This window comes from Capricornis sumatraensis, chromosome 8, assembly GCF_032405125.1.
Source record: "Capricornis sumatraensis isolate serow.1 chromosome 8, serow.2, whole genome shotgun sequence".
Lineage (NCBI taxonomy): Eukaryota > Metazoa > Chordata > Mammalia > Artiodactyla > Bovidae > Capricornis > Capricornis sumatraensis.
The window spans coordinates 64,216,706-64,243,516 of NC_091076.1; the positions used below are offsets into that span (position 1 = coordinate 64,216,706).

Here is a 26,811-nt window from a genome sequence, read left to right on the forward strand (position 1 = left end):
GCAGCAGAGAGGAACGCTGGCCGCGAGCCTGGTCGAGCCGGTACGGGGCCCGCGGGCTCGGGCGGGGGGCGGCGGGCGGGCGGGACTTGGCGCCGACCGGACCCCGGGGCCCCTAGCCGGAGCGGACTGCTATGGGCCCGCGGGAGCCGGGTCTCCAGAAACTTTGTGCCGGCGTCCCCCACCTGCTCCCGGGCGCTTCTCGCATCTTCTGGTCGGCGGGGAGAGGAGAGGCCCGGCGACCTCCGCCGCGACCCCTCCTTCCCGCCCGGCCCCGCCTCGCGGGCGCTCGGAGCACCCCCCCGCCCACTCCGGCCGCCCACCCGGGCTGCTCTCCTGCTGCGGCGGCGCCTGGGCCCGGGTCCCGGCCCTCGGCTCCTCGCGAGCATCCTCTCTGCTCCCCTCCCCCTCCCTGACCCCTCTGCTCCCCGGTCCAGCCATGGCCTCTCTCTGCCTCCTAGCCCCGCCGCCACCGTTCGCCCGCTCCGAGCCTCGGGAGCGTCGGCGGCTTCTTGCCTCTTCCGAGGGTTTCTGGTGCATTGATAGAAGCAACTTGACTTTCAGCAATGCCAAGTATTCAACTTGAGGGTTTCTCTACGGTGGTGGATTGGTGTGCACAGTGCCAACGTTATCTTTTTATTTCTCTTAAGTACCCTTGCTCCAAAGCGAAGTTGAGTTCTTGTTTGTGTGCGAGAGGAGTTAGTTGCATGCTGTATGTAGCTGCCTTCTCTGGACTGCATATTTTATTTAGGTGGATGTTGCCAATGGTACCAGTTAGTGTTATGGTAACTGGGCATCCCAGAGGCAAGGGAAAGAGGTGTGACTTTAAAATGCAGTTCTACTGTGTAGGGATTTTTTTTTTTTTTTAAAGTACCGTGTTCTTTTCATCCAGGAAGACCTCAGGGGCATTTAGCATGTGTTAACTAGCTGTTCTTAGTTTTATGAGAGATAGGTAAAGAGCAGTACCATCCTATTTTACAGATGTGAACATGGAGGCAAAAAGTCAAGTCCTGATTCTTTACTCATCTGAAAGGAATATAGACCAGAGTTCCTGGAATGCCTAGTCCATGAGGGATTCTTAGTCAGAAGTGTCATGGAATGTTGGAACTGACTCCCTGAGATTGTACAGAGCAGTTAAAAGCCACAGAGGCTGGAACTGTCAGCATCTCCATGCTTGAGACTCAGCGGTGTCACAAAGTTAAGTGACACCATACAAGTCATAGCTGCTCTCCGTGTATTTCCTGCTCTGTACAACCAGAGGAACAAAGGTGCTGTATTCTTTCCAAAGTTACCTGAACGTGTATGGAAGCTCCACTTTCTTGAGCTGCGTTTGGTGTTTTGTGATTGTTTCTTGTTGTGGACTCCTAAAGGCCTCCATTCTCGGGTTGTTAGAAATGTGGGAAAGGAGGCACCCCTTAGAATGAATAGCTGCCTCTTCTTCACTAGACACCCCTGAGCCTTCACACCAGAGACAGGCTGAGGCAGGGACCCTGACCTGGGTGGGGGCAGAGGGTTGCCTGGTGGAGATAGGAAGGCGCCCTGCACGGGCGGCTTGACACATGGGCCCTATTCCTGCCTCCAGCTCTGACTCATCTTCTGACGCTTGGGGGAGGAGAGGTAGGTGCTTGATATTTTTGGCTTTCCCCCCATAAAACGGGAGACAGTTTCCTTCATTCCAAGGCTTTTAAACGTCAGTGTCCACCGTGTCTACACTGAGTTCTCAGTTGAACTCTCTGACAGTGGTTGAATGTAGGTATGATTTCTGCAGTATTCTTTAATACAATGGTATACGTGTATATTCTTATTATATAAAAAAAAAAAAAACTGGCCAGGTGTGTCCAAGAAATCCTTTAAAACTTCAGCATTTTAAAATGTTGGTTCTTAAGGAGGAATCTGTGTTTGGTAGATTCTTTTGCAATTGGGATTTTATTTTAAGGCAAGGTGATTTACAAATACTTTTTCCCAATATCATAAGAATTAAACATACTGTTTTAAACAATTAAAACTTTACAGATAAGATTAAAACTTTCTTTTGAGCATCTGTCCCCAGAGTAATCGCTGTGTATATTTTTATTGGTTTATGTGTGTTCTTTCAGACTTTGCTAAGCATTTTCTTGAAAGTCTGTTTGTACAGAATTATTCTTTTTTCTGGTTTGTATAGTCTGAAAACCTCTAGCTTTTCTATTTTTTTTTTCTGAGTGACATTTTTACTAAATTATTTTATTATTTTTAAGTATTCACTTTAAATATCCTGTTTATAGGTACTTGGTTTCTGTCTAGAACAGGTAACTTTGTGCTTTTAGTCCAGCTGGTCATTAAGTTTTACTGACCCTGATAGCACTGGGAGTATTTGCTCCAGACAGTAGGCAAATGATCCTTTCTTAACTTTAAGACAGTTAAATCATTAAGATCCTTGGTGCTTCTCTTGGTTGCAAAAGAAAACTTTGCCATTAAAAAAAAAAATCTCTTATATTTGTCTTTTCTTTGCTTGTGAGAAGGCGTAACAGGGAGTGGAAGGCGAAGGGAGTTGCTGAAGCAACAGTCCTGGGTGTAAACTTATCGAGAGTTTAAGATGATAGCTTTAGTTATTTATGACAGCCTCACTGGGGTGAAGACAGAGAAATGTTAACGTTTTCCATGAAAACCGTTCAAATCAGTATTTTCAGAAGATAGGTGAGCAAAACAAATTTCACGTCAAAGAGTTTATGGGTTCCTGGTGGTCCAGTGGTTAGGACCCTGCAGTTTTGCTGCCGAGTCCTGGGTCTAGTCCCTGATCAGGGAACTAAGATTTCACAAGTTGCTGGGCATGGCAAAAAAAAAAAAAAAGAGTTTATGGGTTTCTGTGTTAGACATTTATTGAGACTTGTGCTGTGTCAAAAGTTAAGTGTTGGATACTGGAGTAGAAAGCAAATAAGGTCACTGACCTCATGAAACTGACAGGCGGTAGTGATGTTCCAAGCAGAAGGATTCTCTCCCCAGATTGGCCAGAATTCGTAAGGCTTCTGATTTCCTGAAATCCAACATTGTGTTTATTTAACCTTTCTTAAGTTGTGAATAGTAACACACAAAAGGGTATAAAACATAAATGGATAACTTAATTATTTTAAAGTTAAATTATTTAAACACAGCTGTAACCATCTTGCAGGTCAGGAAGCACCTTCTTCCCCAATGACCGCCTCTCTTCCTCACCCTAGAGGTAACCTAGCCAGTACTAGCTTCATTTTTGTGAAAATCATCCCCTTTCTTTTCGATAGTTTTTACCACCTAAATATATGTATATTTTAATTAATTAATTTCATTTTTGGCTGCTCTGGGTCTTTGTTCCTGTGCACAGTCCTTCCTTGGTTGCGGTAAGTGGGGGCCGTGCTCTCGTTGCGTGGTGCAAGCTGCTTCTTGCAGCTTCTCTCGTTTCCGAACTTGGACTCTAGGTACGCAGGCTTTAGCAGTTGTGGCTCACGAGCTTAGTTGCCCCGAGGCATGTAGGATCTTCCAGACCAGGGTCTGAACTTGTGTCCTGAGCATTGGCAGGTGGATTCTTATCCACTGTACTGCTAGGGAGGTACTGTCACCTAAAGATTCATCTCTAAACAATATAGTCATTTTGCCCGGTTTTCATCTTTATGCAAGTAGAATCAAAGTAGGTATCCTTGCAAATCCTCTTTTTTGGGGTGGCAGCCAGTGTCACATATATGTATATATGTAAGTGTGTGTATATATACATTCATTTATGTATTTACACACGTATATGATTTTTTGGTTTAAATTCTTGCTGCATTACAGTTTTTTAAGATTCATCCATGTTGTTACCTGTGACTATAATTATTGCATGAATATTCCACAGTCATCTATTGGTCATCTGCGGTTGATGGACGTCTGGGTTCTTTCTGGTCCAGGGCAGTTATGCGTACTGCTGTGTCATAGATGCATGTATCCTCAACTTTACTAGCTGAGGCCAATTTTCCAAAGTGGTTGTACCAATTTACATTCCTCCAGTGGTGTCAGCCTTGAATTTGTAATCCACTGTGCTTGCTGTTTGACCACAATATGTTTGGATATTTCCTGAGTGAATGAATAAATGTCACAGAGGTGGTTTGATTTGATCCCTGGCCCTTCCTGTACCACTGTATTTTTATATACTTATGTTTAATTGTATGGTTTGAACTAACATAACACCCAGTGCCAGAGATGGTTTTCCACTCTATGGCTGAGAAATACACAATAGAATTCTTCCAAAGATCTTTTTTTCTTAGATAGATGTGTAGTTATATGGGATTTAAATATTGCAAAAGGAAGCATTAAAAATTAAAGTGTCTAGTACTCTTGCCTGGAGAATCCCAGGGACGGGGGAGCCTGGTGGGCTGCTGTCTGTGGGGTCGCACAGAGTCGGACACGACTGAAGCGACGCAGCAGCAGCAGTAGTCTTGTAAAGGTTTTGGAAGACTTACCGCTTGGGCCACGAGATGCCTTGCGGTGGTAAGGTGTGTCGTGCTGGAGAAGACTTGCTTGGTGCCAGGCCCTGAATGTGCAGGCTTAGTGTGTGACGTGTGCAGGAACCCAGGCTAGTCGTTGTGAAAATGCCGTCTGAGGGAGGGTTGGTACTTACTTGCTTGTGTACACGTGCTGATCCCGAGAGGCACCAGTGCAGGAATTCCCTGGCAATACCAAAGGAACCACAGCTTCTGTGCTATGAGGAGAAATGCTTTCACAGTCTTTGAAATGTCCGTTTCTCCAGGTCTCCCTTCGTACTGGATGGTAGAGGTAGTTCACGACTTGGGTGGATAGTTCCTGCCCTCTGAGTAACCAGTTGCTGGGTTAACTTGAATCGCTTGTGTTTGGAGTTGCTAGCTGGATTTAAAACCGGTGTATGTGAGAGAGAGAGAGGAGAGGAGAGAAAGACGGAGGGAGAGAGGATAGGGAGGTCATGTCAGGACAATTATTAAATTACTAAGTCCAGGTGTGTGTTGAGCATCTCATGTACCTGGTATTATCTGCTAACAGTCTGTTTATATCCTAGGGGCAGAGTTACAGTTCTGTAGGTTCAGAAAACACCCTTCAACTGTCACCATGAAATTAACTGATAAACTAGCATGTGAAAAAAAAAAAAGAAAACAGGGCTTCCCCGATAGCTCAGCAGTAAAGAATCCGCCTGCAGTGCAGGAGACCTGGTTCGATCCCTGGGTTGGGAAGATCCCCTGGAGAAGGAAATGGCAACCCACTCCAGCATTTTCCTGGGAAAATATCCCAGTCCATAGGGTCACAAAGAGTCAGACACAGCTGAGTGACTAAGCACACACTTACACACACAAAAGAATGTAAGATTTGTAATGCTTTTTTATTTCTTCTGGAAGACATCTTGGAAAATGGCTAAGTTGGTCTATTTTCAGTCTTTACAAATCATGCATACTTTTTCACTCATTGTACTAAATAAAGGGTTCCCCCCCCAGATTCTCTATAAAATGACCATAATTTTTAAAAACTACTTATATATAAATTAGAACTTTTTGAGAAAAGATACCCATAGGAGGAAGATGAAAAGTAGAGTCAGAACCTCTTAGTCTTAGTGTTGGGGGAGATATTTGTGTTTTTTGATATCCTTTTCCAAAGGATATAATTTACAGAGGAACTGCGTTTTCCCCCTGTTGCAGGGAGGAGGAGGAGCTCTGGCGCCGAGGTCACGGCCCTGCCTGCTCACCTCCTCATTTCCCATTCTTACCCTTCCGTTGACAGAGAGTGACTTCCCATCCAGTTTGGTCAGCTTTCTGCTACCATCCGGAGGTCTCCGTGGACAGAGGGGCCCTTTTGAAATTCATATGCAGCTGCAACTGCTGGGCCCACTGGTGGCTTGTCCCAGAACAGTTCCATCGTCAGTGGACCGTGGCAGGTCTTTTTGACTCTTTAGGTCTTTGAGGTTGTGGAGTGGCAGGAAAAAACTCTTTAACAAGAGGGTGTTGCTTCTGTTGACTAGTAAACAGTGATGTAGCGGATAGAGGACCACTGGAGCCTTCCAGCCAGCAGCCCAGGGAGTCTCGTGCAGGATTCTCATGCAGGGTCCTTAGGGCCACTTGGAAAATTATTTCTCTGCCATCTACTCTGATGGTTTTACACCATAATTTCAGGGGTAGGCAGTTTTTTTCCTATGAAAGGTCAGATAGTACATATTTTAGGCTGATGGGTCATACAGTTTCTGTTGCAACTGTTTAACTTGCTGTTTTAAACGTAACTTGTGACGCAAAAACGCCATAGTTAATATGTAACAACTGAGTGTGGCTGTGCTCCAGTAAAAACTTGACTCATGAACACTGAAATTCTAATCTCATACACTTTTTGTGTGCCATGGAATGCTGTTCTTTTGAGTTCTCTGTTAACGATTTAGAAATGTATTAACCATTCTTAGCTCATGGGCGGTAGAGGAAGAGATGACTGACCAGACATGGCCCGCCTGCCACAGTTTGCCGGACCCTGATTTGAACAAGAGTAGAGTTTAGGTTTAGGGGGCTTCCCAGGTGGCGCTAGTGGTAAAGAATCGGCCTGCCAGTGCAGGGGATGCAAGAGACGCGGTTTAGATCCCTGGGTTGGGAAGATCCCCTGGAGAAGGAAATGGCAACCCACTCCAGTGTTGCTGGGATAATCCCATGGACAGAGGAGCCTGGCAGGCTAGAGTTCATGGGGTCGCAAAGAATCAGACACAACGGAGCAGGCACACAAAATGAGGTTCATAGGCCAGTGGATTCTCATCTAGCATGTGACGGGGGAGCCTGCTGTCTATGGGATCGCACAGAATCGGACACGACTGAAGTAACTTAGCAGCAGCAGCAGCAGTAATTAGTAGTATAATCTACAAAGAACTATGTGTATTATCTTTTTGTGTCAGACTATTCTTCACTTAGTTTTGGCTGCACAGGGTCTTCGTCGCTGTGGGTGGGCTTTCTCTAGTCTCAGCGGCTTCTCTGGTCGCCGAGCACAGGCTCTAGGGTGTGAGGCTCGGGGGTTGTGGCTCTTGGGCTCTGTTGCTCCACGGCATGCGGCATCTTCCTGGATCAGGGATTGAGCCCATGTCTCCCGCACCAGCAGGAGGGTTCTTTATCATGGACCCACCAGGGCAGCCCAAGATTATTTCTTTAGGAGACAGGTAAAGCCAAGGGAATAACTTCAGGATACTATGTTCTTTGACTCTTGTTTAACTAAAACTTTGATTTCTCCCTTTGCTCCAGGAAGGCTAAGATACACAGTTGTGCTCAGAATTCGGGAAGCCTGCTGTCCTTTGGCAGGGATATAGGGGTATGTGTGGCATTATTGGGTTCCCTCCCTCCAGCTAATGCGAGAGACCTAACCTGGTTATCTTGTTCAGCTCAGAAACTCTCATAGATGCCGCTTCCCTAGTGGCTCAGCTGGTAAAGAATCCGTCTGTAAGGCAAGAGACCTGGGTTCTTTCCCTGGGTTGGGAAGATCCCCTGGAGAAGGGAAAGGCTACCCACTCCAGTATTCTGGCCTGGAGAATCCCATGGACAGTCCATGGGTTGCAGAGAGTCGGACACGACTGAGCGACTTTCACTTTTGATTTATAAAGAAAAATGGGAGGTTAATTCATCAATAGTTTACAAATGAAGTTAATTTGGTATAAAAGTACTAAAAATGTGGAATTTGGCCAGGGGTATGAGAAAGAAAGCCCTGTGGGGAGAAAGTCGACGCTCACAGCTTGAGTTTTAAAGATGTTGATCTGTCCAGTGAGACGTCAGATGGTTAGATGATCAGAGTGCTCAACTCTCCACTCTTGAGCTCTTAGTCCTATGAAGTTTATTCTAATTTTTAAATTCATTTTTGGCTTCTTTAAATTAATAATGAACATCTAAGTACTGAGATCTTATTTGTGAATGGACCTGCGATATCACGATTCTGCTTTTCAAGGAATTTTGAGGCAAACTTATACTTACCTTGGGTTTAGTTGCTGATGTGTGGTTTTTTCTTTTCTTTTTCTTTTTTTTTTAATACTGTGGGTCAGGCTTTCCTGGTGGCTCAGACAGTAAAGCATCCACCTACAATGCGGGAGACCAGGGTTGGGAAGATCCCCTGGAGGAGGGCATGGCAACCCACTCCAGTATTCTTGCCTGGAGAATCCCAATGGACTGAGGAGCCTGGAGGGCAGAGTTGGACACAACTGAGCGACGAAGCACAGCACAGCTGAATACTGTGGATCCAGATGTTCTTTCCTATGGAAATCAGAGTTTACCAGGAATCTATGATTCATGTTAAAGTATTATTTGTATAGGCTGTGGCATAATTTGGTTTCCACTTATTCCCAAGCAAGCTTAAATGTGATTGTGGAAATATTGCACCCATTTTCTTGGTTCAAGTTGATCAGATTTTTCACACCCAAAGGCCATCTCATACCACTTAGCGGTTTAGGCTATTTTAGATGAATATCCATGTTACAGATAAAGCACAGTCAGACCAGCCTTCCACTCCATAATCTCTTTCTTTCTGTAGTGTTTGTTTTCTTCCCTGGTGAGATGTCCATTTTGGTGGTCTTCAGATCAGTCAGTCTGTTGTGGTCAGACTGTATGACTCATCGACAGATGAGCCACTCATGGAGAAGGGGCTCTGGCCCCAGTGGGGGTGCTCGCTTTCTGTGTAGAGTCTGGGAAAGCCTCTTGGCCTCCATTCACCTGATTCCTCATCTGGGGACCCTGAGAGCACAAGGACACTGGTCCTGGAGAGGCTAAGCATGCTCGTGTGGCTTCAACAAAGCAGGCGCTCAAGTTTGCCTCAGCAAGTCCTGCGGGACCGACAGAGGCAGATTAATGAGACCTGCGCTTCCCGCCCTTCAGTGTGTGTACCGCTTACCTGGGATCTTGTTAAGCTGCAGAATCGGATTCTGCAGGTGTGGGATGGGGCCCTAGATTCTGCATTCAAGCTCCAGGTTGATGGCTGCTGGGCCCTGGACCACATTTTGTGAGCAGTGAGGGGCTATAGAGAAGGGCTGGTGTTCTTCATTTGCAGTCTCCCAATAGGGAGACTTCTTGCAAAGCAGGAGCGGAACGGCGCCTGCTTTAAATGGATTGGAGAAAAAGCATGATAGTGTAATTCTGAGACACTTGCCCGAGAATCAGCTCAGGTTTTCAGCACCACTCACTGTTTTACTTTGTCTTGACCCTGTGCCTTCTCTGCATTGCTGCAGCACTCACTGTTTGCACCACTCATTCAGTTCACTTACTGTTAGTCTATCTCTTATTGTTGCTCACCTGTTTTATATGTGTATCTTGTGTCGTCTCTTGAAGATGATAAAATCCTAGCACAGGGTGATGTCTCTTGTTATTTTATATCCCTGTTCTGGTGATTCTTGGTGCATAGCACACCATTCCAAAACTCAGTGGTGTAAAAGTCATTTTTCTTTTGCTCACAGATTCATGTAGGTCAAGAATTTGGACCTTATGTAGTAAGGACAACTTGTCTTGGCTCCACAGTGTCTGGAGGTGACTTGATGATTGGGAGCTAGGTTCACTGTGGTGTCTTTTTAAAAAAAATTTTTTTTCATTTATTTCTTTGGCTGTGCTGGGTCTTAGTTGTAGCATGTGGGATCTCGTTTCCTGACCAGGGATGGAACCCAGGCCCCCTGCACTGGGAGTGTGAACTCTTGGCCACTAGGCCTCCAGGAAAGTCCCGAGAACCGCTGAGGTGTCTCGATTCACATGTTTAGCAGTTGATCCTGGCTGTCAGCTGGGACGTCTGCTAGGCTGCTGGCTGGAACTCCCACAAGTGACCTCTCCACATGGTGACTCTGGCTTCTTTGGGCTGCCTCACAGCGTGGCAGCTGGGTTCCAAGAGCACGTGTTAGGAGACCAAGGAGAGGTGTATGACCTGTTCATGATCTAGCCTCAGAAGCATCATCTCTTCTGTACTGTTCTGGTTGGTCACATGGGATGCAGGGTGTTACTGTGGCCATTTCCGGCAAAGACGTTCTGCCACAGTCCCCAGCAGCACACGCGGCAGGAACTCAGTAAACACTGTTGTGTGAACGAGCGACAAATATCTTAAACATCCAGGGGGAGGAAGACCAGATTAAAAAACTCAGCTCCAAATGGGAACCGACTGCCCCTGGTCCGAGTGCCTGCCTGCTTTCACCTTTTACAGGTAGTTGTTTATAGTCTCTTCTTACTCCGTTTCCAGCATGAGAATCTGTGAGTTTATCAGTGGAGCTCAGCTTGTGAAGTCTGTGCGCCTCTGTCCCTGTCGGCATGCTTTCCTCCCTGCTTTCATCAGGCGGACTACTCCTGTCTTCCTTTGGACTGTGGTCTGTTCCCCACCCAGCAGCTGGCTAGTGTCTTACAACGATAAGCCTTTGTTAGGCTCAGGGCCTGGGCTGGTGGGTGGTCCATAGGAGTATGTCGAGATGTCAGCCAGGCCATGACGATGACGACACAGGCAGTTACTCTACAGCTACACTCTAGGGGAATATCTGTGGCCAAACTATCAAAATGGTGATTCTCAGATTCCTTAGTTCTTGGTGTGTTATGTATATCTATCCTCTCCCCAGCCATTGCATCAGTTAAATTATATGGCAGGAAAAGCAAAAACAACCCCTCCTCCAAATCTAAGATGTTTTAGCAAATTAGCTTTCCAAATTTAGCTCTCCAGATAAGTGAGAACAGTTTGTGACTGTCTTTTATTTCGTTTTAACATGAATGCAGCTCAGTATTTGTTTGAATTTTTATTTTCAATGTTTTATCAGAAAGTGTTTTTTTTTTCCCCTTAAATTTTGCCACACTGTGATTTTTATTTGTAAGAGTTAACTTTTCCCCCCCAGTGGAACACATTTCTTTTATTTAATATTTTTTAAATATTTATATTTATTTGGCTCCTCCAGGTCTTCGTTATTGCACACGGGATCTTTATTTGTGGCATTCGAACTCTTAGCTGTGGCACGTGGGATCTAGTCCCCAACCAGGGATCAAACCCAGGCCCCCTGCGTTGGGAGCACAGAGTCTTAGCCACTGGACCAGCAGGGAAGTCCCCCCAGTGGAACACATTTCTGACTTAATAATGAAATATAATGAGAGAAGTAGTATTTATTTACTTACAGCAATGTAGGCTAATGCCTCTATTTTGATAATTTTAAGGGTTTTTTTTAAATTTAAAGTAGACATTTAATGGAAGAAGAAAATGTGATTACATAGGCTTTTCGTGTATTAAAAAAAATAAAAAGTATAGGCCTCCAGTATATATTACAAACCTATGAAATTCCTAAAGGTAAAAATATCTTAGATCATTTTAAAGGGTCATCACTGGCACTACTGTGGCCATTTTTTCTGGTAATTCAAAAGAAGAAAAAGCTGTAGATAGAATTTCAGTTCTTAAAGTCCTCATTCTAGGGGTTTTCTTGTCGTGACTTTTTTTTTTTAAGGTGGCTTCTGTGGCAGTGGGATGGGTCCTGTGGATGGACTGACTGCAGGTGGCCAGTCTGCACCTGCTCCGGTTAGATCCTGGCGCCCACATCCCAGGAGAGCTCCAGCTGTTGTTGAAGCTTATGCTTTCCTGAGATTACAGGCCCCCTCGGTCGCACTAATGCTGCATTTTGTCTAGCACTTAGATCTTTGATGTTCATTATTCAGAGACCAGCATCATCCCTGACATTTCTTATAACTTGTTAAAAAAAAAGAACCAACTCTCAGGTTGGTGTAGGACAGCTCCTCCTCTTTGTCCTTCACCTCACCCCCATTCTCCTGGCCCAGAAAGCATTTGTTCCCTCTCAGAAGTAAATGCAGCTGAGCGCTGTGAATGTCAGTGAGTGAGCTGAACACCATGGACAGCGGCGTGGACATTCTTTGGCGTTCTCTCTGGTCACCCTTGTCCCAGAGGCCCGGGCACTGCAGTGGGAGCGGTGCTGTCACTCAGAGGGCACCTTGGAACCCCTGACCCCGCAAACCCGGTCAGTCTTTCACTTTTCCCAGTAGATACCCTGTTTTCCCTGCAGACATTCACTGAGTTGATTTTGACACACCTGTGATGTCATGCCCATGTTTTCTTGTATTCATTTTGATCAGACTCTGCTAATCTTAGACATGAAGCAGACTAGGGCTTCTTGCTCTGCCCTCCCGGGGCCTGCTCCTCGCGGTGGTCCCTCCCTCTGCCATCAGGAGGGCTTTCTGGGACCTGGAGGCTGTACAGTCTGTGGCGCTGTCTCTGTCTTCTGGGCAGGAGGAGAAGCCGGAGCAGCTCAGCCTCTCTGGGTCAGTCTTTTCCGTGTGGAGCCTTTGATCTGCTTAGGTAGAGCTAAGGCCTCTCTCATGCACCGAAGGCACTGGTGGCTGGGGGCGCTGGAAGGGTGGGCGAGGAGGCCGCAGCCACGCCCCGTGGGCACCATGAAGCTGGCTGTGGGCTTGAGCTGGGAGCCCGGATACCTTGGGCCTCTTCTTGTGAAGAGCCCTGCGCCTTGCCCTCTCCCAGCTGAAATGCCTCACCCTTTCCAAACCTAAGCTTTCCTGTCTGCGAGAAGGGTTTGGGAGTCTCGGTCAGAGGAGCGTCTGTATACTTGTGCCCTCTGCGTGCTCTCTGGCAGAAGTTGTTTTTCTGAACCTTGGATTCGGCTTTGGCAGTTTAAGCAGGCTTCTGGCACGAGACTGGCAAGCAGCAGCAGGGAGGGAGCATCCTGTCTGTCTCGCTTGGATTCTGCCCCAAGGATCCACAGTCTGCTTGCTTTTCCCTGCAGCACCAAGTACCCTCTCACTGCCCAGCGAAGGAGGGGTTAACTGAGTAAGCTAGGCTTTCAGCCCACCCATCCCTTACCCGTGGCCCTTGATGAAGACCTTGCCGCTGAAAAGGCCAGTGAGCCTGGGACCCCAGCCTCAGGAGGGCAAGTGGCTTCCCAAACAGGGTAATTATTTGGGAGACCACAGGACATGAGTCCCTCTTAATTAGACAGTAACTGGATAACCTGGTTGGAAATTTGATTAGCATCTTCCACATTGAGGAAGAAGTTATCAGCAGCAGCTCAGAAGCCTTACGTGGTGTGTTTATTGCCGCGTGGTGACTTTGCTTTTTAAACTATTAGGATTCTGCCAGGGAGAGACTTGGAAGCAGCATGAGACTGCGCTCTGCTGCAGGACGGGTTGTTCTCCCAAAGTTCTGCCTGTTTCCATGTACATCTAACCCTCACGTCTGCACTCATTTCCTCACACAGCTGCTTCCTTGTTTGTCTTCTTGATGTGATTTCACCTATACACGACCCCTGTGTCACTGGTCGGCCAGTGTGGGCCCCACATGAGGGGTGGTAAGCCTGGGAGAGGCAGCTCCCTTGTAGCGAGCAGTTTCTGAGACACTGAGGGGTCAGCACCGGCACTCTGAGTGCCTCAGTCTGGAAGGGGAATCGGGGCGGCGCACCACGGCATCACCCCTGCAGGGGTGCTCATTGTCCCCCCGACCAACAGCAGCAGCGTCACCTGGGAAATAAACGCCAGCTCCCGAGCCCCCTCTCCCAACCACTAAGTCAGGACCTCTGGGGGCGGGGCTTAGCAGTCTGCTTCAACAAGTCCTCCAGGTGGTGCTGATGCTCGCCAAGTGTGAGAACCACTGCAGTATAGAGCTGCAGAACGTTCCGTCAGTTTCAGGAATACCACGTAATGATTCCATGTTTGTACACGCTGCAGAATGGTCACCACGGTAAAGTCTGTCACCGTAGTTAACAAGGTTTTCTTGTGGCAAGAACTTCTAAGATTATCCTCTTAGCAGCTTTCAAATAGGAGTGCAGCGCTGATGGTAGTCCCCATGCTATGTATCACATCCCCGTGACTGACTGTAAAACTGGAGGTGTGTCTCTCTTAACCCTCCTCATCCATTTAATCCCCACCTCTGAGAACCAGCAGCCGGTTCTCTGTAGCTTTGAGCTCTTTTTTCCTAAGAGTCCACGTGCAGCTGCTGCTCTGCAACATTTGAGTCACTTCACCCAGCATGGTGCCCTCAGGATCCATCTGTGGTGTTCCACATGGCAAGATCTCCTCTTTTTATGGCTCATTAATATTCCATGGTGTTTGTATCTGTACTGCGTTTTCTTTATCCGTTCATCCATGCATGGACACATTAGGTTGTTTCCATGTCTTGGCGGTGAATGTGGGGATGCATCTATCTTCTTGAGTTAGTGTTTTTATTTTTGTTGGATAAATACCCAGAAATGGAATTGCCAGCTCATGTGGTAATCCTATTTTTAACTTTTTAGGGGCCCTCCATATGGTTTTCTATAGTGGTTGTACCAACTTATATTTGCATAAACAGTGCACAGGGGTTCCTTTTTCTCCACATCCTTGGCTATACTTGTTATTTCTTGTCTTTTTGATAGTGAAGTGAGGTTTTGGTTTGTATTTCCCTATAATTAGTGATGTTGAATACCTTTTCATGTACCTGTTGACCATCTGTATTTCTTCTGTGGGAAAATGTCTATTCAACCCTCTGCCCATTAAAAAAAATTTTTTTTTCTATTGAATTGCATGCACTTTTTATATAGTTTGGACCTTAACCCCTTATTGGTCAAATCATTTGTAAATATTGTCTCCCATTCCATATGCTGCGTTTTTGTTGTTGTTGTTGTTTAGTTTCCTTTGCTGTGCAGTGGCTTTTTACCTTGATGTTGTCCTCCTCGTTTGTTTTTGCTTTTGTTGCCAAACCCAAAAATCGCTCCTAAGACCAGTGTCAAGGTGCTTGCCTCCTAGGTCTTCTTCTCAGAGTTTTATGGTTCCATCCTTTTATTATTGTGGTGTGTCACACTGATTGATTTCCAGATGTTGTACCACCCTTGAATTCCTGGGATAAATGGCACCAGATCATTGTGTATGATCCTTTTAGTATATTCAGCAATATAGTTTGTTGATATTTTGTCAAGTTTTCCATTAGGTTGATCAGAGATACTGGTCTGTAATTTTCTTGTGGTGTCCTTGTCTGGTTTTGGTATTAATGTTATGCTGGCCTTGGATGAGTGTGGAAGTGTTTGCTCCTCCTCTGTGTTTTAGAAGAGTTTGAGGATTGGTACATATTCTGTAAATGTTGGGTAGAATTCACCGGAAAAGCTGTCTGTGTCTTAAATTTTGTTCATTGGTGGCGTGGGGTTGTGGGACGTGGGGGTTGATTAGGGATTCAGTCATCTTCCTGGTTATTGGTCTGTTCAGATTTTTTATTTCTTCATGATTCAGCCTAGGTGTATAATTACTCCTCTGTATTTCTGTTGTGTATCAGTTGTGAAATTTTTTCCTTCACGCCTGAATTTGAGTCCTTTGTGTGTGTGAGTCTAGCTAAAGATTTGCCAGTTTTGTTTATCTATTCAAGGAGTGACCTTTTAGTTTCATTCATCTTTTATATTGTCTTTTTAAAAACGTTGATTTGCTTGCTTTGGGGCTTAGTCGCAGCACGCCATCTTTGGTCTTCGTGGCCGCCTGCGAACTCTTGTTGCAGCCTGTGGGGTCGAGTTCCCCGACCAGGGGTCACACCCAAGCCCCCTGCAGCGGGAGCTCCAAGCCTCCGCCACTCAGCCGCCAAGGAATTCCTTCTTATCTTTCATAGACTCTGTTTCTTTCCACTCTGATCTTCGTTACTTCTTTCCTTTAACTAACTTGGGACTTTGCTCTTTTTCTGGTTCCCTGAAGCGTCAGGTTAGACTCTGAGATCGTTTCTTGACGTGCAGGCAAAAGTTTGGTAATGCTGTATCTCCACTTCGATTTGTCGCAGGCATGCTTTGATTTCTCTTTTGTTTTCTTCTGTGACCCATTGGTTGTTCAGTAACATGTTGTTTAATCTCCACTTATTTGCGGATTTTCCAGTTTTCTTCTTGTGATGATCTCTAGTTTCAGACTGGTGTGATTGGAAAAGATGCTTGATGTGATTTCAGTCTTAAGTTTATTAAGAGTTGTTCCGTGGCCTGAGTATATGATCTGTCTTGGAGATGGTTGCATGTGCACTTGACAAGAATATGTATTGCGTTGCTTTTGGATGAAACGTTCTGTATATATGTGTTACGGTTACCTGGTCTAACGTGTTTGTTTAAAACTGACATGTCCTTACTGACATTCTGTCTGGATGATCTGTCCATTGATGAAAATGGAGTGTAAAGTTCCGTATTATTACATCACTGTCTCCTTCTCACTGGAGGTCTGTTAATATTGCTTTATATATTTAGATGCTCCTATATTGGGTGCAGAAACATTTACAAATGTTTTATCCTTTTGTTGACACCCCCCGCCCCTTGTCATTATGTAATGCCCTTCGTTCTATTTTAAAGTCTATTTTGTCTAAGTATAGCTACCCCAGCTTTCTTTTGGTTTCCATTTGTATGAAATATCTTTTCCCATCTTCACTTTCAGTCTGTATATCCTTACATCAGAGGTCGGCAGCACGTCTTTTTTTTTTTTTTTTAATCCATTCAGCCACTTTCTGTCTTTTGACTGTAGAATTTAGTCCGTATACATTTAGAGTAATTATTGATGAGTCTGTCCTTCCTGCCATTTGGCTCATTGCTTTCTGGCTGTTTTGTAGTTTCTCTGTTCTCTTGCTGTCCTGCTTTGTGGTTTGCTGGTTGTATTTATTTATTTGTGGCCGCACTGGGTCTTCATTGCTGCACGAGGGCTTTCTCTGGTTGTGGAGTAGGGGCTCCTCTTTAGTTGCAGCGTGTGGGCTTCCCATCGTGGTGGCTTTTCTTGTTGCGGAGCACCAGCTCCAGGGTGCTCAGGCTTCAGTGCTCGCAGGGCGTGGGCTCAGGAGTCGTGGCACACGGGCTTAGCTGGCCCGCGGCATGTGGACTCTTCCTGGAGTGGGTTGAACCCGTGTCTCCTGCATTGGCAGGTGGATTCTTAACCCCTGGGCCACCAGGGAAGTCTTGATGGTTTTCTGTAGTAGTATGTTTAGATTCTTTTATTCCTCAGATCTTTTGTGAATCTCTCATGAATAGGTTTTTGCTTTATGATTACCATGAGGGTTACACACAACTTATCAACAGTCAAAGTTTCAGTCATTCTAAAACTACATTTTTACTCGATCCCCCACATTTTTTTTTATGTTTTGCACCATTTTATCTTGTATATCCCTTAACTCTTATATTTTTGCTAGTGTATTTTTTAACCTTCATACTGGCTTTGTGAGTAACTCATCCATACTACCTTTACGTTGTATTTTTCTAAATTGTACTATATTCACCTCTACCAGTGAGATATATATTTTCATATATTTTCCTACTACTACTTAGTGGCCTTTATTTTTCAGCTTAAGAAAGTTCCCTTAATTCTTGTAAGGCCGGTTCACTTTTTGCTAGTCTGGAAAACTTGATCTTTAAATTCTGAATGACAGCTTTGCTGAGTATTCTTGTCTGGAAGTGTTTTCTTTCACATCTTGATTTCATCATGCCACTCCCTTCTGACCTGGAAAGTTTCTGCTGAAAACTTGCTGATAGTCTCCTGGTGGTTCCCTGTACGTACCTTAGCTGTTTTCTTCTGCTTTTACGAAAGTTTTCTTGTGTTCTCACTTTTAACAGTTTAATTATAATGTGTCTTGGTATGGGTCTCTTTGATTTGGAACTTTTCCAAACTTCCTGGATCTGAATGTGTTTTCATCCCTAGTTAGGGAAGTTTTCAGCACTTTTTCTTTTTTCTCATGCTGTGCTTATTTGCTCAGTCATGTCTGACTCTTTGTGACCCCATGGACTATGGCCCACCAGGCTCCTCTGTCTGTGCGGATTCTCCAGGCAAGAATACTGGAGTGGGTTGCCGCACCCTTCTCCAGGGGATCTTGGCAACCCAGGGACTGAACCCAGGTCTCCGGCACTACAGGCAGATTCTTTACTGTCTGAGCCACCAGGGAAGCCCTGTAAATGCCTGTCTGCTTGATGTTATCTCCCAAGTCCCTTAAGCAGTCTTCACTTTTTTCCCCCTTTTTACTGCTCTGTTGGTTTGAGTTTCGCTGCCCTGTGTTTGAGTTCATTAATCCTTTTCACTGTCTTCTAGTCTGCTGTTGAACTCCTCGAGTCTATTTTTCAGTGAAATTATTGTATCCTTCAACTCTGTGACTTCTTCTTTCTTATATTTTCTCTTTGTTGAAGTTCATTCATTCTTTTCTCAAGTGAGCATCATTATGACCATGATTTTGAACTCTTTAACAAGTAAATCATTTATCTCCATTTCAGTTAAGGACATTTTCTGAGGTTTTATCATGTTCTTTCATTCGGAACATAGCCCTCTACTGCTTCATCATCCTGAACTCTCTGTTGGTTTCTGTCCATTAGATAAAACAGCCACCTCTCCCAGTTTTGGAGGAGTGACTTTTTGGTTGTCTCTCAAATCTTTGTGATTGTCTGAGTGGCCTATTTTTAGTGGCTCCCGGTAGTTGCAGGTGGACCCCAGACTGTCAGAGTTCTGTCGGGAAAGGTCTCAGTCCCCAGCTTGTAAAGTGTAAATTCACAGGCTTGTGGGACCACTAGCATTAAGTCCCACTGTCCACCAGAAACAGGTGATGTAGAGGTGTTCCCTGGGCTGCAGTCACAGAAGTTGGGGTGCTAGATGAGTATACAGATTCCTTTCTAGAAGATACCGGAGAGTTGGAGTGAGACAGAGGGAGAACAAAAGATGGTGTCTGCCAACCTCTGTTCCCGTCCCCAGAGCGTGCCCAAGCAGAAGCTCCCGGACAAGCAAATAGGCCTCTCACAGAAAGACTGAGAGTGTGTTGATACCTGTGTGGTGCCCCAGGGCTGGTAGCCAGCCCAGAACTGTGTTTGCCCCCAGAGGTAGGTGATCAAGAAGTGTCCCCTGGGTGGCAGCCTCAGAATCCAGGGCACCGCACACACGGGTGCTCTGGAACGCAGCAGAGGGAAAGTGCGAGGATGGTGCTTACCCTCTGAGGCCTTTGGGGAGGGTTGTGGTAGCCTGCCCCACAGGTTGGAAGCTGTAACTGTTGTTTAAAAACTATTTAAAAATGGTAAATATGCACATGGCATATGACCCAGCCCTTCCCTCCACAGGCTTCCCTGGCGGCTCGGCCTGCAACGCAGCAGACCCGGGTTCAGTCCCTGGGTGGGAAGATCCTCTGGAGAAGGGAAAGGCTCTTCTGGCCTGGAGAGTTCCCCTGTATACAGTCCATGGGGTTGCAAAAAGCCTCGGACACGACTGAGAGACTTTCACTTTCCATCCCTAGGTAGTTAACCAGGAGGAAGGAAGGTGTGTATCCACACAGACACCTGCACATTAGTGTTTACATCGACTTCACTTGTGCTAGTCCAAGTCTAGCATCACTAGATGGACAAACTATATCTGCACAGTGGAATACTAGTCAGCAATAACAAAGGAATGACTTACTGATAGACACAATTTCACGGGTGAATGTGAAAGTAATTATGCTGCGTGAAAGCCAGACCAAACAGAAAAACCCTGCATCGAATGAGTCCACTGTATAAGTCTAGGAAACGTAAACTGTAGTGACAGAAGGTGGATCAGTGGCTGCTTGGGAATGGGGCTGGAGGGTGAGGGAGGCATGAGTTATAAAGGAGCGTGAGGACATTCTGGGCGTGATGGATATGTTTATTATTTTGAGGTCATGGTGTCTTGAGTGTACGTGTGTCAAAACTCATCATTTTACATCAAATTGTATGTCAGTTATAGCTCCACAGAGCTGTAAAAAAAAAAAAAGAAAATTTAAGTGTAATGGTTACCTGGGAAAGGCAGAGGGACAGACAGGAGAGGAACAAACTCTTTTTCCCGTTACACACATATTCTTTTCCATTATGGTTTATCGCAGGATGCAGTTCCTTGTGCTTATGCAGTTCAGTTGAGTTCAGTCGCTCAGTCGTGTCCGACTCTTTGTGACCCCATGAATCGCAGCACGCCAGGCCTCCCTGTCCATCACCAACTCCCCGAGTTCACTCAGACTCATGTCCATCAAGTCAGTGATGCCATCCAGCCATCTCATCCTCTGTCGTCCCCTTCTCCTCCTGCCCCCAATCCCTCCCAGCATCAGAGTCTTTTCCAATGAGTCAACTCTTTGCATGAGGTGGCCAAAGTATTGGAGTTTCAGCTTTAGCATCATTCCTTCCAAAGAAATCCCAGGGCTGATCTCCTTTAGGATGGACTGGTTGGATCTGCTTGCAGTCCAAGGGACTCTGAAGAGTCTTCTCCAACACCACAGTTCAAAAGCATCAATTCTTCGGCCCTCAGCTTTCTTCACAGTCCAACTCTCACATCCATACATGACTACTGGAAAACCATAGCCTTGACTAGACGGACCTTAGTTGGCAAAGTAATGTCTGTGCTTTTGAATATGCTATCTAGGTTGGTCAAAACTTTTCTTCCAAGCGTCTTTTAGTTTCATGGCTGCAGTCACCATCTGCAGTGACTTTGGGGCCCAAAAAAATTAAGTCTGACACTGTTGACACTGTTTCCCCATCTATTTGCCATGAAGTGATGGGACCGGAATGCCATGATCTTCGTTTTCTGAATGTTGAGCCTTAAGCCAACTTTTTCACTCTCCACTTTCACTTTCATCAAGAGGCTTTTTAGTTCCTCTTCACTTTCTGCCATAAGGGTGGTGTCATCTGCATATCTGAGGTTATTGATATTTCTTCCGGCAGTCTTGATTCCAGCTTGTGTTTCTTCCAGTCCAGCGTTTATGATGTACTCTGCATATAAGTTAAATAAGCAGGGTGATAGCACGTTGTTTATCCATCCTGTATACAATATTGATAGTTTGCAACTGCTAATCCTAAACTCCCAGTCCTTCCCCTCCCCTCCACCCCATCCTTTTTGACAAGTCTGTTCTCTGTATCTGAGTCGGTTTTGTAGACATATTTGTGTCCTATTTTAGATTTCACATATAAGTTATACCATATGGTATCTATTTTTCTGACTTCACTTAGTGTAATGATGTCTAGGCCCATCCACGTGGCTGCAAATGGCATCATTTTGTTCTTTTTTATGGTTGAGTAATAGTCCACTGTGTGTGTTCATCACATCTCTATCCGTCCAGCACTTTCGGTGGTTTCCATGTTAGGGCTGTTGTTAACAGTGCTGTGAACAGTGGGGTGCGTGTATCTTTTCAAGTTAGTTTTGTCTGGATGTCTGCCCGGGAGTGGGATTGCTGGAGTCAGGCATGACTTAGTGACTAGACTACATGCCACATGGGAACTCTTGGGCTTCCCTGATGGCTCAGCAGGTAAAGAAGAGACACAGGCGAGATCCCTGGGTCGGGAAGATCCCCTGGAGGAGGAAATGGCAATCCCCTCCAGTATTCTTGCCTGAAAACCCCATGGACAGAGGAGCCTGGCGGGCTCCAGTCTGTGGGGTCGCAGAGTCGGCCGCGACTGTGTGACTAAGCACAGGTGGTAACTATAGTTTTCGTGCTGAGGAGCCTCCACTCTGCTCTCCATCGGGGCGGTACTGACTGCCGCTCCCCCAGCACTGCAGCAGGCTCCCTGTTCTCCACGCCCCCTTCTGCATTGGTTATTTGTTAACTTTTAAATTACGTACATTCTGACTGGTGTGAGGTAGCACCTCATGGTAGTTTTGCGTTTCTCTAATAATTAGCTATAAGCATCTTTTCATGGGCCATCTGTATGCCTCTTGGTGTCTGGTATTAAGGTCTTCTGCCCATTTTTGGTTGGGTTTGGTTAAGAGCTGTACGAGCTGTTTATATATTTTGGAAATTAAGCCCTTGTCTGTTGCATCATTTGCAGATATTTCCTCCCAGTCTGTAGGTTGTCTTCTTGTTTTGTTTATGGTTTCCCTTTCTGTGCAAAAGCTTGTAAGTTTGATTAGGTCCTATTTGATCATTTTTGCTTTTATTTCTATTGCCTTGGGAGACCGACCTAAGAAAACATTGGTACTATTTATGTCAGAGACTGTTTTCCCTATGTTCTAGGTGTTCTATGGTGTCATGTCTTATATTTAGGTCTTTAAGCCATTTTGAGTTTATTTTTGAGTGTGGTATATTCTCACTTCATTGATTTGCATGTGACTGGGGGAGGATCACATTTTTAATAATGCTGATTGGTGCTCACATTGTTGCATAAATGAGTAAATGAGAGGGCCGCCATGGACAAGAAAACAAAAGGAAAGTCATTTCAGATTGCTCTCCACCACCAGCACCTCCTGGAGTTGACGTTCGTGGCTGAGGCCACCTCTGCAGTGCTGCTCCTTGGGGAGCTGGCTGGCTCCCCTGCACCCGGCTTGGCCTGGTTGCTGGCACAGGGGAGAGAGTTCAGCTTTCTGAGCATTTCTTGCAGGCCCCATGAGCAGAGCCTTACATTTCAATATGCTGTCTCTGAATCCTCCTCTCAAAAATTCATCTTTACTATGGCCAAAAGTGCACTTAACGACACACAACCCGTGGTGTGAAAAATCTTAACAAAAAGCTGAGACTTGGGCTGATAGTTTTCAAAATGTTTACCTGGTCTCAGCTGCAGCACAGGGCATATGAACTCAGTTCTTTAAGGTGCAGCACGTGGGATCAAGTTCCCTGACCGGGGATTGAGCCCAGGCCCCCTGCATTGGGAGCACGGTGTCTTAGCCACTGCACCACCAGGGAAGTCCCAGGTTGATTGATAAGTCTCACTGGCACATTCTTTAAATACATATGGAGATATGTTTAACATGCTTTCCGCTTCCTAGCTTTATTCCAGTCAAACCCAGTTTCATAGTAAAAAACCCAGGAGGATTTCTTTTGATCTTCCTGATTGACCACATTCCCACCTCCTTGTCTTTCTACAGATCTGATTTGTATCCAGTCTGATCAGCAGTCTCTCACATAAGACTTTCCAGACCCAGGACTCCAGAGGAGCCAGGCATCTCACAAGTGAGTAGCCTCAGTGCCGCCTCTGTCTGAAACGGGGATGCTCTTCTGACTCGAGTCACTCCAGGCAGCCCTCGGGGCCCTGGGTGGGGGATACGCACACTTCTCAGGGTACAGACTGAAGTGGTATGAAAGACGACATGGGCATTCTGTTAACCTTTATTTCCAGCACACATCTTAAGCCAGGGGGGCGACACATCTTGGAGGTTAGAAAAATCTTGGGCTGAGGAAAGTGTATTTGGCCACATCCAGGGTCAGGTCAGCTAAAATGCTCATTAACTTAGACGAGTGAATTTTTGCTACCATGGCCTTGAAGTTACCTGGGATTGTTTCCATGGAAATGTCATAGCACAGGTATTCAGATGTCACAAATAATAAATATGATAGAGTTCGCTCTTTTAAATTATAAAGAGCTAAGGAGCTAAGGAGAAGGCAATGGCACCCCACTCCAGTACTCTTGCCTGGAAAATACCATGGATGGAGGAGCCTGGTGGGCTGCAGTCCATGGGGTCGCGAAGAGTCGGACACGACTGAGTGACTTCACTTTCACTTTTCACTTTCATGCATTGGAGAAGGAAATGGCCACCCACTCCAGTGTTCTTGCCTGGAGAATCCCAGGGATGGTGGAGCCTGATGGGCTGCCGTCTATGGGGTTGTACAGAGTCGGACACGACTGAAGCGACTTAGCAGCAGCAGCAGCAAGGTGACCATATGTTCCTGGCTTTTCTATAACTGATCCAATTCAGTATCTCTTTAGTTCACAAAGCCCATTCATTGGAATATAATACCTAAAGTGGTATCATTTTTACACCTTTGTAAGATCTCTCTGTCTAGAGTTAGGCTTATGAAAATATGGCCATCATAGCCGTGGAGGTGGGCAGGAACATATGAAAGAGCACGGCCTTAGGTGGGATCAGAAGTTCTGATCTCTTCCTAATTACCACTGAACACCCCTCGGTAAGAGCAGGACCCTACAAGGCTGTTATTCAGGGATTAGCCGCACTTGTTTCTGTCTTTAACGTTCCCTAAAATAGGAACACTTTCTCTTTAGTGCCTTTTTAAAAAAAAATCATCAGAGCGCTGAATTTTACATTGATTTTGCATGTTGGCATCTTTGACTACCTTTCCTGTTAATCAATGAAAATGATTTGTCTCCATCCTGTGAAGAATACACAATTACAGAAAATAACCATCTCCAATAGTCTCACCTTCCCATTCTGCAGACGCTGCAGAAGGCTGCCGTGAATCAGTAGCATCTAGGGTACTGACGGATACCTGTATCTTGCAGGAAGGCGACTGTAACTTCTGATTCCTTGGTGGAGGAAAACACCCCGCTCTGGTCTTGCTTCCAACGATGCAAGTGTGATTGCTGGCGTCTTCATGAGCTCCAGAGGTCACAGCACGCTCCCCCGGACTCTCATGGCCCCCCGGATGATTTCTGAGGGAGACCTAGGAGGCATTGCGCAGATCACCTCCTCGCTCTTCCTGGGCAGAGGCAGCGTAGCCTCCAACCGGCACCTCCTCCAGGCTCGCGGCATCACCTGCATTGTGAATGCTACCATTGAGATCCCCAATTTCAACTGGCCCCAGTTTGAATACGTTAAAGTGCCTCTGGCTGACATGCCTCATGCCCCCATTGGACTGTACTTTGACACCGTAGCCGACAAGATCCACAGCGTGAGCCGGAAACACGGGGCCACCCTGGTGCACTGTGCTGCGGGGGTCAGCCGCTCGGCCACGCTCTGCATCGCGTACCTGATGAAATTTCACAACGTGTGCCTGCTGGAGGCCTACAACTGGGTGAAAGCCCGGAGGCCCGTCATCAGGCCCAACGTCGGCTTCTGGAGGCAGCTGATAGACTACGAGCGCCAGCTTTATGGGAAGTCGACAGTTAAAATGGTACAGACACCGTACGGCATAGTGCCAGACGTTTACGAGAAGGAGTCCCGCCACCTGATGCCTTACTGGGGGATCTGAGCCACCAGAGCCCGCAGCAGCAGCCCCTCGAGCAGGACCAGCATCTGCTACACGCCGTCTGCTCCCCTCCTCACCTTTCTTTCCAAATGGTGGACAAATGCTCCTCCCTGAAGTGTTTTTTTTTTTACACTGGGTGTTTCATGTTTTATTTTGAGAGAGAGGGAAGGGAGGGGAGGAAGACACGGGGAATGCTCACATTGCTACTAACATTTTTAAAACTAACATTTTGGAATAGTGTTTATGAAAATCTTGAACTGGCTTTTAAACAGTTTCAAGTTTCAATATTTTTAACAATTTCAACAGTTTAATAAACTGTTTGGTTCTGCTCTGTTCTCAACCCCATGCCTCTTGGCATCATGGGAGGAGCTCAGTGCAAAAATCACTTTGGACCCCCATTAACCCTTTAGATACAGGCTTTGCCCAGGCTGCCAACCAAACAGATGCTTAGGGAACACTGATACCAGCATCAGTCTCCACTGGATCAGCCCTACTCTTTCCTTTCCTTCTATTATTTAGTGACTCTGTAAGTTAAAAAAAAAAAAAGCCTTTATTATTTAGCTGTTAATTATAATGCAATCTGCTGCAAACACCCTCTTGGAATCAGTGTGCCCCAGGAGTATATTAGCATTATTTTTAATAAATATATCTGCTTAACATATTGGAATTTTTACTAATGAGAATTTCAGGGTGTGCGTGTGTATGTGTGTGTGTTGATGGACAAAAGATAGCTCTTGAGTAACCATTAAGGGTATGGCTCCTGTGAAAATTGTGAACGCTACTTAAAACAGACACCCCCTTGAGTCGCATCCTTGCAGATGGGCGGTGTTGGCCTCACTCGCCACGCTGGGACAGGAGACACACAGCCTGCTGCATGCTAGATAGCCAGAAGGCACCGAGGCAGTGAGTCCTCCATGAGAGAAGTTGTTTTTTAACAAAAGGTATGCCCCTCTGCCTGCCTACTGACTTACACAGAAATGCCCTGAACCAAACCTCAGCAGCTAACACAATGGCTTCCTTTGCTGAAACCTGGGAATGTGCCACTGCCCCTCGTAAATCTGATGACACAACAGGGGATAGGTACACGTTTCTGCTAGCGTCTCTACTCCATGCCCCTGGGAAGCCACTGGGAGCTCCCAGGTTGCCCTTCCTTTTCCAGGAGAGCCACTTGTCCCAGCAACAGCTTGCTTTTACTTCATTTGCCAGGTAGGTTGTAGCCTGCTTATCCATAGAAAAATTTCCTAGGTTTTGGGTTTGTGTGGCAAGAAGCCCTATATATAATGCCAGTAGCTGAATATTATATAAATCATATTATTCAGACTTTACCTGGTTTGTGGCAATGGTCTCCCTCTGCGTTCTAATTTTGAAAATTTGCCCACTTAAAAACGTGCCGTTATTGTCTGCATGGGAAAATTAAAATGAAATTAATAAAAGTTTCTGTGGGAAATCAGAGCAACCCATAAATGCCCTGGCAGCACATGATCAAAGATCAGTCAGAAGACGGAACAATCTGCGGTTGCAGAGGCTGGGCTCCTCCAACATGAAGGCAAACTCTGGGCCTGGTGGTCTCTGGAGAAATACCCCAGACTCACTGTGCACAGGAGGACACCTGGTGGCAGAGGCTCTTTGTAATGAAGAGACTTCTGCAGAGATCCTGGCAGACGTCCACGCCGGGGTGGAGCCCAGCGGGCTCCTAACGCTTAGGGAGTCTAACACCTTTCTCATCTAAATGTCAGAGTTTAGCAGCTGAAAGTCACAAAGGAAGCTGTGTGGCCTCCACGGTGTGAGGGGAATTTTCAGTAGAGATCCATATCATAAAGGCCCTATCATTTTTTCTAAGCTTAGGAACACACTAGTCATTAAATAAAAAGCAATTAGAAGGCACCTGTAAATAAATAATTATGTAGACGCACACCAAATATATTCAGATAATTTAAGCAACCTCTGTGAACTGCTAACAAGTAGCCATAGGAAAAAACAAAGCATAGATAATATCCTGATAGACCCTGTGCTGCTGCGATCTCAAGCATGTCCAGACGAAAA

General features: G+C 45.9%; 1 protein-coding gene across 2 annotated transcripts; it reads left to right on the top strand.

Moving 5' to 3' along the window:
* DUSP14 (dual specificity phosphatase 14) lies at positions 1–25,484 on the top strand. 2 transcript variants are annotated; one of them, XM_068977969.1, is made up of 3 exons: positions 1–40; positions 22,713–22,797; positions 24,083–25,484. In XM_068977969.1, the coding sequence occupies exon 3, from the start codon at positions 24,175–24,177 to the stop codon at positions 24,769–24,771; it is 597 nt and encodes a 198-aa protein (XP_068834070.1). In that variant the 5' UTR covers positions 1–40; positions 22,713–22,797; positions 24,083–24,174; the 3' UTR covers positions 24,772–25,484. The 2 variants fall into 2 exon arrangements, with proteins under 2 accessions (XP_068834070.1, XP_068834071.1); XM_068977970.1 differs by lacking the exon at positions 1–40 and adding an exon at positions 10,011–10,125.
* Positions 25,485–26,811: the final 1,327 nt, after the last annotated feature.